At 40.0% G+C, this 15,395-nt stretch overlaps 2 protein-coding genes across 2 annotated transcripts in view; both read left to right on the forward strand.

Moving 5' to 3' along the window:
• Pde6a (phosphodiesterase 6A) overlaps window positions 1-15,395 on the forward strand; it is a 108,814-nt gene that overhangs the window by 187 nt on the left and 93,232 nt on the right. The gene's annotated exons all lie outside the window — the stretch shown is intronic.
• Window positions 51-8,648, forward strand: Tigd6 (tigger transposable element derived 6). The gene is given in 7 exon segments (XM_087180496.1): window positions 51-137; window positions 7,088-7,368; window positions 7,370-7,463; window positions 7,465-7,725; window positions 7,727-7,773; window positions 7,775-8,256; window positions 8,259-8,648. Coding segments are annotated over 7 exon segments (1,482 nt in total). The 3' UTR covers window positions 8,489-8,648.

A 15,395-nucleotide genomic window follows, 5' to 3' on the forward strand; every position in this document is an offset into this window, starting at 1 on the left:
TTACAGGCCTCGCCTCACCTCTCAAAGATACGCCGAGCGCTGTGGAGTCCATGTCACCATCCTCTCAGCACTGCGATCAAGGCCAGACCGAGCCCTCCTCAATCTGGCCTGGCTCTTTTACGACAGGGTTCATACTGGTAGTGCCACATCAGACCCCTTCTCATTCTGGTTATCTGCCCTCAATCTGTCTTCAGCTGTCCCACGAAGAGTAACGATACCGAGTTTCAGGAGTAATTGTGAGACAGAAAGAGCTGCCAAACATAACTTGGAATGGATAATTACTATAAAATATTTGTTAATGAACTTTGTGCTAAAACCCTGTTGGAAACTTGTGTGAAATTGTCTCTGCTTGGAAACTCTGGGTGGGCCTCCTCCCTCTTATGGGGGCAGCCTGCTCCAGGAGAGATTAAGTTAGCTTTGAAGTGTGTCTATCTAAGTACCCCGGATCTAATGCTGCTTTGCCACGTCCTTGCTACGTTCTGTGTAACCGCAACTCTCAAGCTACCCTGTAGGCTGCAATAAGGTATAAAAAGGAGAAACTATCTTAACTCGAGGTCAGCCTAGAAGGACTCATTTCCTGAGGCTGTCCATTGCCTGGCAATAAACATTTTTTATTTTACCCAGCTCTCCTGTCTCTGAAAGATCATTTCGATTTGCCCCAACAGTTGAAGCCAAGTTCCCAGAGTGTGAAGAGGCTTTGGGAATCGGGTTGGATTGGACTGTTGCCCATGCAGATTGTGTCACATTTGAACAAGCTCCCGCAGAGCCCTCACTACCTTACAAATGTAGTTTTCAGCCTTACTGCTTTTTTGCATCTATTACTCACCAGTCTCCCAACCACCATCATCTTCTGTCTGAACTGATGCACTTCAACCATCTCCTCTCATGGCTCCCTACAGTCTTTTCCCCACAGAGCAGCCAGGTTGATCTTTTGGCACTCTTAAGTTTAATCAGATATCGCCCTACTTCAGATTCTCCAGTGTCTTGTCTTTCACTTAGAATAAAATTAAAACTTCTGGACTTGGGATGTAACTCAGGTTAGAGCACTTGCCTAGTATGCATGAGGTCCTGGGTTCAATCACCAGCACCGCAATAAATAAATAAAAATTTAAAACTCAAAGCTGGGCATGGTGGTGCATGCCCATAATCCTAGCACTGGGGAGGCAAAGGTAAGAGGATTGCCGCGAGTTTGAGGCCAGCCTGAACTACATATCGAGACCCTGTCTCAAACAAATTGAAATTTTAAAAATCAGACTTTTTATGTTGACCAAGTCTGGCCCCTGCTTCATCCTTTTTCCATATCACCTTTCAAAATTGGGAGTTGTCACAACAGGCTATATAACATTCTGTAGTGTTTAAAGCATTAGCTTTCTGTGAGACTCTCGAGGTTTGAATCCTAGCCCTGCCACTAGTAAACTGTATTAAGCATGTAAAATGCTTTACAAATTATGTTTCAGCAGTTGATCCTCCATAATGGGTTCCCTTCTCAGTAAATACCACCACCCACTGGATTGCTCAGTGCTCAAACCAGAAATCTAAGAGATATCTTTGACTCCTCCTTCACCTCATGCAGTGCCTGCAAAAGCATAGCCCAAAATGATTACTGCTATTACTGCTCTAATCCAAGCTACCATTGTCTCTTTTTGTTGTTGTTCATTACCAGGGATCAAACTCAGGACCTTGGGCTTGCCAGGCAGGTGGGGCACCACTGAGCTACATCGCTGGCCTACCATTCATTGTCTCTTGTCTGGACTCTTGCTTCTTTGGGAGAGTTGAGGGGTTTGAGCCTAGAGTCTTGCAGGTGCACTTGACTACCACAGAGCTACACTCCCAATTCTAGGACTCCTGCTTTTTCTCTGACACCTTTTAATTCCATTCTTCATACAACATTCATCTCTTTCTCTTTGTTTTAAGTCTTTCATTAGCATCCTGTTGCACTCAAACTAACATTCAAACTGTATACAGACAATTTGGCTAGCCTGGTTTTCAGATTTAGAGCCATCTGTTAGGAAAATGGACTTTATTCATTATGTTCCTCACCCTGTAACCAAAGTATTCTTTTCCAAAGTGCATGTTATTCCAACAACAACAAAACCAAAAACCACCCAATAAAATAAAACAAAACCCCCAAAAGCTTAGTATTGCTCCAGGATCAAGTTAGAACCCTAAAATAGCCCTTTGTGATTTGGTCTTCATTTATTCTCTAAAGACATTTTTTCCTGTCCATGACATTTTGTATTCTACAGTACTCCATTGCCTTTACATATATTTCCTATATCTCAAGAATTCTAATTCATTTATTCTTAAGGCTTACCATATTGTTTCCTCTGTGCACTGCTCTTTGGTGCTACATCCCAGTTGATTATCTCTGCTTGTATATCTCCACACATCTATAACCTCTGTTAAAGTATTTCACACACTGGAGTGTTTTGTCTTTCTTCCTTCCATGATCAGCTTCTCAGTGATGGTAGGCACTATGTCCCCATTCATGGCATCTGGTATATGGCATTAAGCACAGTGCTTGACACATACAAGATCCCATGAATGAGAGGATAAATGTATGGAGGTAGTGGTAAAAATCTGTCTTTGGAAAAGAGTTGTCACAGCATAAGGTGACAGCATCTTGTCCTTTGAGGATTCTCATGCTAAAATGCCTAAAGTAGGCAAGTGCTCCTGCTGGATGGTGTTTTGTTTAACCAGCCTTGGTAAGGGAATTGTTTGTTGTAAATTCTTGAAAGCTTTACACATGGCACATAGATCACAGCATTCTCCAGATAACTTATCTTGGTTTCATTTACTCATGGCACTGTTCTGGCCCTTAAAGGCATTTGAATTTGGTGCACCTGTCTAGGGTCCAATACTTCAGTTTGGAAGGGACCTTAGGTGTTATCCACAGTAGTCATGTGGTTTGCATGCAATCTTCATAGAGATTTTTTTAAAAATTAATTTTATTGGTACATTTTAGGTATAAGATATAATGACATTCATCATTGGAAATTTGCACCTTTACATAATCTTTCTTGGTTCTTATTTTTTCCCCATTCCCCTGCCCTCCCTTCAACCCCTCCATCCTTCCCTATCTACAAAGACTTTGTTTCCATTTTTTCATTTTCTCATATTAATTCCATTCCCTTCTTTCTTTCCCCTACCTCTCCCACTTCCCCTTCCCCTTTGCCCCTTTTCTTCCTATTTCACATTATCTGTTATACCTTTTAGTCCTTATTTACACTTTCAGTTTCTCACACTAGAGAAAGTATTCAGTATTTACACATGTGTTTCCTATTTATATCACTTAAAGTATTGCCTCCAGGCATCCATTTAGCTATAAATGTCTCTAATTCCTTTTTTACGGCTGAGTAGTACTCCAATTTATTTTTTAAAATCCACATTTTCTTTATCCAGTCTCCAGTTGATGGACAATTGGGCTGCTTCCAAGTTTTAGCTATTACAAATTGTGCTGCTATGAACATGGGTGCACATATATCACTGTGGTATGATTCTTTTAATTCTTTGGGGAAGATACCCAGCAGGGGATTAGCTAGGTCAAATGGGACTTCCAGTCCTAGTTCTTTGAAGAATCTCCATACTGGTTTCCACAGTGGTTGCACCAGTCTACACTCCTACCAGCAGTGGAGCAGTGTTCCTCTTTCCCCACAGCCCCGCTAGCATTTATTATTGGTTGATTTCATGATGGCAGCCATTCTTTCTGGGGTGAGGTGGAATCTTGTTTTCATTTGCATCTCTTAAATGACCAGTGATGTTGAACATTTTTTCATATGTTTATTTGCTATTTCTACTTCTTTGTCTGAGAAATGTCTGTTCATTTCAGATGCCCATTTTTGGATTGGGTCTTTAAATTTGGGAGGTCTGATTTTTTTAGTTCTTTATAGATTCTAGATAGTAGACCTTTGTCTGAGGAACAGCAGATGAAAATTTGTTCCCACATTGTGGGTTGTCTCTTCACACTGCTGGTGGTTTCTCTTGCTGTGCAGAAGCTTTTTAATAAGAAGAGATCCCACTTGTTGATTGTTTGTGTTACTTCACTGGCAACTGAGGTTTTGTTCATAAAATCCTTTCCTACACCAATGTCTTCAAGAGATCTACCTAACTTCTGTTCCCAGCCAGTTCAGCGTTTCTGTTTTAATATTTAAATCTTTCATCCATTTCGATTTTAGTTGAGTGCATGGTGAGAGATATAGGTCTAGTTTTAATCTTCGGGAAGATGAAACCCAATTTTTCCAGCACCATTTATTAAAGAGGCTATCTTTCCTCCAGTGAGGGTGTTTGGCTCCTTCATCGGAGATGAGGTGGCTGAGTGGGTCTGGAGTTGTTTTCATCTTCTAATCTGTTCCACTGGTCCTCAGGTCTGTTTCTTTGCCAGTACCATGCTGTTTTTATCACAGTAGCTTTGTAGTATAGTTTCAAATTGGAGATTGTGATACCCCCTGCCATGTCTCTGTTGCCTAGAATTGCTTTTGCTATTCTGGGTCTCTTCTTGATCCAAATGAATTTTTGGATTGTTTTCTCAAGGTCCGTGAAGTATGCTGCTGGAATTTCAATTGGGATTGCATTGAATCTATATAGCAGTTTTGGAAGTATGGCCATTTTTACTATAGTGATTCTTCCTACCCAGGAGCAAGGGATGTCTTTCCATTTTCTGATATCATCTTCAATCTCTCTTTTCAGAGTGCTATAGTTTTCAGAGAAGAGGTCTTTGATTTCTTTTGTCAGGTTGGTTCCTAGGTATTTCAGTTTCTTAGATGCTATTGTGAAAGGAATTGTTTGCCCTGTTTCTCAATGAGTTTGTTGTTCATGTAGAGGAAAGCTATTGATTTTTGTGTGTTGACCTTGTATCCAGCTACTTTACTGAATTTGGTTATTAAGTCTAGAAGACTTTTGGTGGAGTTCTTGGGGTCTTCTATGTAGAGTATCATGTAACCTACAAACAATGACAATTTGACTTCTTCATTTCCTATCTTTATTCCTTTTATTTCTTTCGCTTGTCTAATTGCTGTGGCTAATGTTTCCAGAACTATATTGAACAGGAGTGGTAATAGTGGACATCCTTGTCTTGTTCCTGATTTTAGTGTGAAGGATTTCAGTTTTTGACCATTTAGTATGATATTGGCTGTTGGTTTTTCATAGATGGCTTTTATCAGATTGAGGTAGAGACCATCTATTCCAATTTTTTGTAGGGTTTTTATCATAAATGCATGTTGGATTTTGTCAAATGCTTTTTCTCCATCTGTTGAGATGATCATATGGTTTTTGTCCTTGGCTCTATTGATGTAGTGTATTACATTGATTGATTTGCATATGTTGAACCATCCCTGCATCCCTGGGATGAATCCCACTTGATCAGGGTGTATGATCTTTTGATGTTCTTCTGCATTCTATTTGCCATTACCTTATTAAGATTTTTGCATCTATGTTCATTAGTGAGACTGGCCTATAGTTCTCTTTTATCAGTTGGGTCTTTCTCTGCTTTGGGGATCAAGGTGATGCTTGCTTCTAGGAATGAATTTGGGAGTATTTCTTCCCTTTCAATTTCATTGAAGAGTTTAAACAGTAGTGGCAGCAGTTCCTCTCTAAATGTCTTGTAGAATTCAGCAGTGAAGCCATCAGGGCCCCTCACAGAGATTCTTTTTTTTGGGGGGGGGTGCCGGGGATCGAACTCGGGTCCTTGTGCTTGAGCTGCAGGCGGCGAAACCACTGACCTAAATCCCTGGCCCCCACAGAGATTCTTATTCAGTAGGTCCAGTAGGTCCTTGGATGTCAAATTCTGACATGCCCTCCCTGGTTGAGTCAAACCTCTTCATTTTAAAATAGGAAAAGAGGCCCAGAGAGGGACTGTACTACCATCTGCCTGTCACTTCTGCTATTATCCCTTACCCAGACTATCAGCAACGGCATCCCCATGTCCCGATTGGTCTCTTTACATCTTTGATTCATTTTCCACAAAAGAGCTAGTGATCTTTTAAAAATGTAAAACAGATCATGACCCTCCCTTCTCTGAAAACCTTCAGTGGATTTCTTGCACTCAGAATAAAATACAACTTCTTACATAGCATCTTTGAATGCTCAGGCTTGCTACCTTATATACTTGAGTCAACTACCTCCTTTGGTCCCTAGAATACCTGTAGCTCTTTGCTGATTTTGAGAATTTGCTGAAAATGTGTCCTTTGCTCAACTCCCCTTTGCCTCGGCTCTTCATGAAGCTGTCAGCTTAAATGTTGTTTTCTAATAAGACTGTCCCTGACCTTTATAAATAGATCCTCTTCTTTTATTCCCCACTGTACTGTTTGTTTCTTTTATAGCACTTACCACTCTCTGTGGCAAGTCTACATTATTTATTTGTTTACTTATTATCTTCCTCACCGCATTTTATATTTCATAATGGTAGAGATCTTAAATCTGTTATTCTTTTTTTTTTGGTACTGGGGATCAAACTCAGGACCTTTCATTTGCAAGGCAGGCATGGCACCACTGAGCTAAATTCCCGGCTCTTAAAACTGTTATTCTTCACTGAATCCTTACTGTTTGGCACGTATAAATGTTTATTAAATGAATGTATGGCACCAGATACATCTTCTACATTGAAAATCTTTTCTAGCCAGATGTTGAGAGAACTTTGAAGGTCACATTTTGGTGGAATTTCAAGCGGGACCATGGAGGAACAGAAACAGCACTAATCTGAGTCAAGAAACCTCAGCTACATAAACCTGGTTCAACCTCTTGCCCAGGCTGCAGTTTCTATATCCATAAAACATGCTGGATAAATCAACTTTGAATTTTTACACTGCATTGATCTTTGCAAAACTCTTTCACCACCTCTTTCAATCTATTCTCAATAGTAGACAAAGCAGTTGTGTTTTCCATTTGTACCAAGGCTTGGAAAGTTTAAGAAACTAGATTATCTGTAACATCCCTTCTTTTTGAAATGTCTAAGTAGTCTATTACTGACAAAAAGTCAGTAGTACGAATCCTATCTTCACTTAGTTTTACCAATTATATTATTTCCTAGTAAGATTTTTAAAAAAATCTGAACCCATCTTTTAGAGTGAATTGTTAACTTTGACTCTGAGAGGAACTCCGTTTCTCACTTCTTGTGGTAAAACAAGCTGCAAGGAGGCGCAGACACAGTCCTGTTAGTTGTGGCCCTGACCTCTTCCCCCAGAAATGGCAAATAGGGAACAGGAAGCATCAGGAGTTCTCCTTGGAGGAGAAAATGAAAGTTGCAGAAGCTGTTAGGCAGGGGAAAGGGAATATGACAAAATAATTTATCACTCCTATATTGTCTACATTCTTAAATAATTGTGCTAAATTTGAAGAAAAAATGTGAGAGGCATCTATAGACCCCCGCAGACAAGGATAATGCTCTTTATGATGATATTGATAAGGCTGTTTTTGCTTGGTTTCAAAAAATCCATGTCAAAAGCATTTTTGTGATTGGTTTTGCCATTCAGAAAAAAAGCACTAAACTTGGCCAACGTGCTTGGCTATGACAATTTTCAAGCAAAGATAGACTGGCTGAACAGATTTAAAGATCTCCATGGAATTGCTTTGAAAGCAATCTGTAGAGAGGATGGTGACAGGTTAATGAATAGTCTGGAAATAGATTAGGTTAATGAGTGGCATACAGAGGAAATTACAAAACTGACTGCTGAGTACAGCCCAGATGATAGCTTTAATGCTGATGAGACAGAAGTGTTTTTCCACTTGCTCCCCCCAGCACACACTTATTGCTAAAGGGGACCATTGTAGAGGGGGCAAGAAAGCAGCAGTTGATAGCACTCTTTTGATGCAGTGCTTCAGGGATTGAAAAAATGAGGCCTCAGGAATGCCTCAAGAATGTCCATTTTCTCCCTTATGATTATTGACCCAGCCAATGGGGATGGATGATGCAGGACCTGTTTAATAAGCAGCTAATACAAGTGGATGACAGGATGAAGCAGGCAGAATGCCAGATCCTCCTGTTTATTGACAGCTGCTCTGCTCACAATTTGCTTCCACATTTCAAAAGGATTCAGGTGGGATATCTGCCCTCAAACCATATTGCTGTCCTACAGCCACTAAATCTTGGCATAATTCACACCATGAAGATGCCGTACAGGAGTCATCTTCTAAAACAGATCCTCCTCAAGATCAGTAGCACTGAAGATCAAGGACAAGTGGGCATCAGGCAGGACATAGACATGATTGCTGCAGCGTATTGGTCAGTCAAGCAGTCCACAGTGATGAAGTGTTGGCCAAAGGCAACGTCATTCCTATGGAATTTACAGATTTTGACACAGAAATAGCCATTCAGCCAGGCATGGTGGTGCACACCTATAATCCCATCCCTCAGAGGCAGAAGGATCACCTTAAGTTCAAGTCCAAGCCTGGGCTACATAGTGAGTTCAAGGCCAGCCTGAACTATGTAGCAAGACCTTGTCTCACCTCCCCTCCAAAAACAACAACAAAAACCCCACACAGACATTTCTATTGAAAAGGTGTAATGTAGCATGCAGTGGCTATTGCCATGTGTCCCAAAAGAAGTGAATTTCCAAGACTTTATCACTGGAGATTATATCATCTCCCAGGAACTAATGGATGTGAAGATCATAGCTATGGTATCTGGTGAAAATATTGGTGAAGCTTGAAGTAAAGATGAGGAGAAGCTTTCTTTTCCAGAGAAGCCAAAAATTACCTTCACAGAGGCCATCTCAAGTGTACAAAAACTTAGTTCCATTCCACCAACAGTTTCTGATGATGTTTTTGGATAGCTAAATAAAATAGATGAATATTTAATAAGAAGAATGGCATGAAGTCTTATTGGTTGCAAAATTAGATTTCTTCCAAAGAAAAGAATATAGGAATTCATTGCCTCTTTTACTTTCAAAAATATGGTTTACAGGAATAAAGATTTCTCTAGATAGGATACTGAAATAAGTAGAGCAATATTATGACAACATTCTGGTACTCAGAGATAATGAGGAAATATACTTGAACAGAATTTGGGAATGGATTTTTGACTCTTAATGTGTTTTCCTTTAATTAACCAGTGATTTTCAAACTTGTTTACAGATTAGAAGCACTTGAGGATCTTTTAACAATTCCAAAGCCCAGGCCATATCCAAGACAAGTTAAATCACCACCTCTGGTGATGGGACACAGTTGTTCATAGTTTTGAAACTGCTGTAGGTGATTCTGATGTGCAAACAAGTTGGAAACTAGTGGATTAGCTAAGAAAAATCAAGTACACTAAGGATCTGGAACCAATTATTTCTCCATAAGTCTAGCTCAAATGGTTTCCAAAGTTTAGTTCACATCAGAATCACGTGGAGGGCTTGTTAAAACCTAAGACTGCTGGGCTCTACCCCTAGAGTTTCTGATCAGTAGGTCTCAGGAGGAATCCAAGAATTTTCATTTCTACTAAGTCTCTACCTAATGGTCCAGGGTCCTTACTTTGAGGACCACTGGTCTAGCACTTCCTCTTGAGGTGGCCCTCTGAATACTCTTCATCAATGTTTTTTGTAAAAAGGATCAGTTGTTCTTATCATAGAGCTATTAACTCCTCCTTTCTACTGATTTGGTAACTCTAGAACCATCTTAGCTGTCCTCTTGAATGCCCCAACAGATAGCCAAGTATTCAATAAAGGTGCACGTGTCTGTGCCCAAGGAATTAACAGGAGCCAACTAGCCTATTAAAATGTCTTGTAGTGCTTCAGGCATATCATTATTTGGGAGCTAGAGTACAAAGAAATAAAAAGCATTAAAGAGATAGGAACATATCTGGGAAGGAGGCTATAATAATAGAGAATCTTGTTAATCAGAATCATGGAGGAAATAGGCTAGCCTGACTCTCAGGTCCAGATTGAGTGAAAGGAAATTTTGTGAGAGTATTTGGATCATGCCCTAATTGGGATTTTTGCCACTACACTTTTCAATGCCTGTGGATGATCCAGTTTTTATCATATAATCAAGATGAAGATAATATATTTGCTTTCCACCAAAATGGCTTCATTTTAAACTTTATTCTTTTTATTACTACATATTTGTCATATTGATCACATTCATCATAGGGAATTTGTGCCTGTACATAACACATCTAAATTCTTTTTTCCCATTCCCCTTTCCTCCCTTCAACCTTTTTTCCCCTCCCCATTTATAGAAGCATTGTTTCCATTTTTTTCCTTCTAGTCTCTTTTTTTTCTCTTTTCCCTTCCCCTCCACCTCCCTTGTTCTCCATCCCATTTGAATAAGTTCTTCCTACTTCCTAATATCTATCCTCCATTATGGTCCTCATTTAGCCTTTGGGTTTCTCATCAAGAGAAACAATGCGATATTTAAACTTGGGTATCCTATTTATTTCACTTAAGATTATGGTCTGGAAGTGCATCCATTTTCCTACAAATGATTTAAATGTATCCTTTATGGCAGAGTAGTACTCCAGTGTATATAAATACCACATTCTCTTTATCCATTTATCTTTTGATGGGTATATGGGCTCTTTCCAAGATTTAGCTATTATAAATTATGCTGATATAAACATGGGTATGCATATATCACTGTGGTATGATGCTTTCTGTATGTGCAGGTGATCTGGCTGTGACATCTGTCACCTCATTGATTGCCAGGGTTGATTTGGCTGATCTGGCTGGTTAGGCAGATGTCCCCTTCCTCCCTCACTGCTCCTTCCCAAAGCTGCATGCTTGGTCGAAGAGGTCGACCACCCCTGTTAGAGGAGGACTTTTTCCTCAGTTAAGGATATATAGCTGCGCTCTCATCTAGAAACTCCAAACAAGCTCTCAAGGTATGATGCTTTTAACTCTTTTTGGAAGATACCTAGAAGGAGAATAGCTGGGTCAAATGGAACCTCTAGTTCTAGTTTTTTGAGGAATCCCCATACTGACCTCCACAGTGGTTGTACCAGTTTACACTTCCAGCAGCAACAAAGAAGAGTTCCTTTTCCCCCATAGCCTCACCAGCATTTGTTATTGATTCCTTGATGATAGCTATTCTTTCTGGAGTGAGAGGGAATGTCAGTGTTGTTTTAATTTATAAAATATAGAGAAATAAAAGGAGAGAAAGAGATTAGAAGCAAAGGCGAAGGACAAAGGAAGATTACCCAAGCTCCAGGAAGCTGGTGAAAAAGACAGAAGGGAAAGAAAGTAGGAAAAAAGAAAAGCAAGAACACAACAAAACACAAAAACTAAAAACAGTGTTCATACTCATGAAAAAAAAAGAGGAAAAAGAAAAAAACAAAAGCAAAAAAAAAATGTAGATTTCTCTGTGACTTCAAGCCCATGGTTATCTTCTGGGGTCCACAGTTTTGTGGTAGTGTCTAATTCAGGGTGTCACTTTGCTGTCACTGGTAGACTAGGGTGGGGTGCTGATTCTGGTGCTTTCAACTCCACAGATCAGGCTGATCCTGGCCTCTGGTTGTGGGGTTGGGGCCTGAGTTTTTCAGCCTACAACACTGTGGGTATCTCTTGCCAGCCTGACCAAGGCTCCTTGATCCTGGATGTCTCCTGTGGCTGTCCCTCACCCACTCACTGTGGGATTTCATCACTGGGAGCCCTGAGATGAAGCCAACCCACAGAGGCTTTGAGTCCCGGGTTCAGTTGGCCCCTCCCTAAAATGGCATCCAGCCAAGTGCCCTCTCCAGGGGACATGGCAGTCACTTGAACTGGAGTCATTCACCAGCCATTGTAGCACCCAGCACTCATTGCCTTGTTCCACTGGTGTGTTTCTCCCTGGAGACCTCTGGAGTCACTTTCACTGTGTCTGTAGATTTGATCCTCCTCTCTCATGCCATAAGCCTGGGAGCTGGGGAGAAAGTGTAGATTGCCCCCTCCTTTTTCTGTGTTGAGGTCTGTCTCTTTACTTTCTCTGTGGGCTCCAATTTTCCCTTCAGACCCTTCCTGGGCCTGGGGAATCCACCTCCCTCCTTCTTTTCATTCTCAAGTTGTTATTTTCCAGTGTCTGGATTCCAAATCTTGGAGATGTTGATTTATTGCTGCTTACTGCACCACTATCTCCCTGGAAGTCTAAAATGGCTTTATAATTCACCTTTTTCCCTTTGTATTTATTCTTCAGAAACATTGGGTAGAATTAATTAAAGTTTTTTGTTTGTTTGTTTGTTGGGGTGCTGGAGATTGAACACAAGGGCTTGAACATACTAGGTAGGCTCTTTTTAAATTTTGAAGCAGAGTCTTACTATGTTGCCTATGCTGGTCCAAACTGGAATCCTTCTGCTTCAGCCTCCTGAGTAGTAGCATGTGCCACTGTGTCCTGCATGATTTTAAGTTATTTATATAAATTTATAATCAGATTCATATTAAAGGTTTTCCCCTATAGAGAAGGCTTTCTTAATGTCTTTTAACTTTAGTTTCTATTCCTAATCAGAGAAATATCAGTTTCACATTTAGGTGATACCCAAAGTACCTGTTAATGTGATGTAGTTTTTTCAATCCCCCCATCCCGCCACCTGGGGAGGAGGAGAGATTTTATGAGTATTTCAGAAACTCATAGCAATTCATTTATTTTTCTTTCTCCAGTTAGTTAATTGAAACATATAGAAATCAGATTCATCATAAAAAGTAGTTTCCACATTGAACAAAACAGCCATCATAAAAGAACCACAGATGTTTAAATAGATTTTAAAGCTTATTTTGGATACTCTCCCTTTTAACAAACAGCATGAGAATTTGAATTAAAAACACTGTACATATTTAAAATTCTTAGGAAATGAAAATGTCTTCTAGCTAAATCTTGTCTGTTAGCTCTTTAATTGCTCTCATCATCCCCTTCTTGTATCAGGATTACTGATACAGTTTCTAATTCCTTCCCTCACCTTTCTCCTGCAGTACATTCTGCACATATTGTTAGGCCTTTTGTCATCATGTCATTTAGCCTGCCCAAGTGTCTATGGTGGCTCTTAAAATACCTACAAATAAAAAACCAGATTATTCAGCTGATTTTTAGTACTCTCTATAGTTGACTACAAGCTGCATTTCTGACTTGGTTGCTCAGCAAAACTCATTGTGCATGATGCTCTCTGAATAGGCCATTGTCTTCTTTCAATCTATACCTTTCTGCTGATGTGTCTTTGCCTGAATGCCTGGCCTGGCTCTCTATCAAGGTAGGCCCTATGCATTCTTCAAGAACTAACTGGAGTCCTCTTTATTCCAGATTTTCTTGCAGACTCCATCACCTATTTCTTTTCCCTCATCTCTCAGTGTTAAAGATTTATTGTCTCTAACATTCAGTTAAGCACTTAAATGTTCTTTTCAGTGTTCTGTGGCTCCTTAATTAGACTGTAAGCTCATAAGAGCAGGGACCAGTCAGCCTTTATAACCTTTATGGTGCCTAGTGCTGTGGTAAGCATATCTTAGGTACTTGAATAAACATTTCTGTATGAACTGATACACACATACAATGTGTCAAAGCCACCTTATTCTTAAAACATTAATTCCAGTAGAAAATGGCTTGGAGATAGAGTAGGGTTTTACTTGATTTAAAGGGGTTTGCAAAAATTCCATGAATAGGGCCAGGGATTTAGCTCAGTAGTTCCTCTGCCTACTTTGTAAGTGCAAGGTCCCGAGTTGGATCCCCAGTACAAAAAAAAAAAAATTGACTGGACATCTTGTGTTCCAGATGATAACTGCAAGAGTTTTCTTTACTTTTGTTAACTAAGAAGGCTTCTTTTATTCAAAAAGGAAACTCAGATTTATTGATTTCCTATTATATGTCAAGCACTGTTTCATTTAATGTTTCTAGCAAATCATAATACAAAAGCACAAACAGGCTCAAATAATTTAATTCCAAGATTATAGACCTGTTAACTGTTCATGCTACCTAAGGCCATGACTCTCTCAAGTGGAATGTGGTAGCATAATCTGGCCACCAGAGGGCAAAAGTGGGCTACCTAAAGGAGACAGTTTAGCCAACTGAAGAACCCTTAGGAGCAAGCCGCTTGTAATTTCTCTATAGTAGAGACTGAGAGAGAAGACAAGGAAACCGGGAAAAGACATAGGATATAAGACTTATTCAAACAACTACCTAGAACTAACAGCCTGACCATCTAATCTACCTCAATACATGTCTTTTCATTAATGACTTTTTCCAACCTACTAATATCATAGGCCACATAATTGAGTCTGGACAGATAGATATGCTCGGAAATGAGACAGTGCTAGAAAAACAATTATCCACCAAACATATCCATGTTTGCAATAATAATTTATTGGATCTTATACTATAGCCACTGCTGGCCATAGGAGCTCTAAGGATGAAATACATGGCCCAACCCTCAGAAAGCTCAGTCAGTAGAGATAAATGAGGAGGCAAAATAAGAGGTGAAGTTCATATTGGTGAATATTGGTGGGCTATATAGGATTACAAGGTTGGAACCAAAAGGAGCCCCTGAATGAGAGAAGAATTCTGTAGGAAATGTTGCCAAGTGCAAAGGACATCTGATAAATATTTGGAAGGACTAGAGAGAAAGGTGAGGCTGGGAGGCAACTCCTGGCAGAATGGCATAAAGGCCCGGAGTATTTAATAACTGACCCATTTGGGAACGCTTAAGGTCAGTAGTTGGAATGTCAAGCAAAGGTCAGTCACATAGCAGGAAAATAGGCACAGTTTTTACGGTCTTGTTGGCTAGATGAATAATTTTGACTCCATCCTGAAAACACTGGAGAACTACTGACAAGTAGCAGGAGTCAAGATTTTTAGTAAAACAATTGATAACTTGTGTAAAGGCTACATTGAAAAGCATGTAAAGTAGCTAGAATGTGGCGTAGTCCCGCAGAGAAATAATGAAAATTGAGGGCAGGAATGAGATATTGAATCTGATAGACACAAAGTAGATGGATTTGGTATGGAAGTTGATCAGGCAGATTCTAAGTTCCCAGGTTTTAGCTTAAGTGGTTGGATCATGCTATGATCAAAATAGTGGTAAAGCCCATGTCTAGTGGTAAAGCCCACGTTTACCATACACAATGTCCTGGGTGGGCCAGGGATTTAGCTCAGTGGTTCTGGCGCCTGCCGTGAAAGCGCAAGGTCTGAGTTTGATCCCCAGTACCAAAAACAAACAAACAAAAACAATGTCCTGGGTTCAATCCCCAGCACCACACACACACACACAGAAGGGAAGATAAGTTTTCAAAACATGTTTTATATGAGATGTCTGGGCATCCAAGTTGTTAAAAACAGCTCTGGAGATTTATGTATAGCAGATGCTGGCAGGTGTACTAGAAAAAAGAAATCTTTTTTAGCTGCTGGTAGCACAGAGAGTAAGGTAATTAGTCACATATGTAAAGTAGGGTGTAGTGGTACATCCCTATAATCCTAGCACTTGGGAGGCTGAGGCAAGAGGACTGAGTGCAAGGTCAGCCTGATAGTTGTGG

Source organism: Heterocephalus glaber, unplaced genomic scaffold, assembly GCF_053883595.1.
Source record: "Heterocephalus glaber isolate CG9 unplaced genomic scaffold, H.glaber_assembly_v1.0 deba00001463, whole genome shotgun sequence".
Taxonomy (NCBI): Eukaryota; Metazoa; Chordata; class Mammalia; order Rodentia; family Bathyergidae; genus Heterocephalus; species Heterocephalus glaber.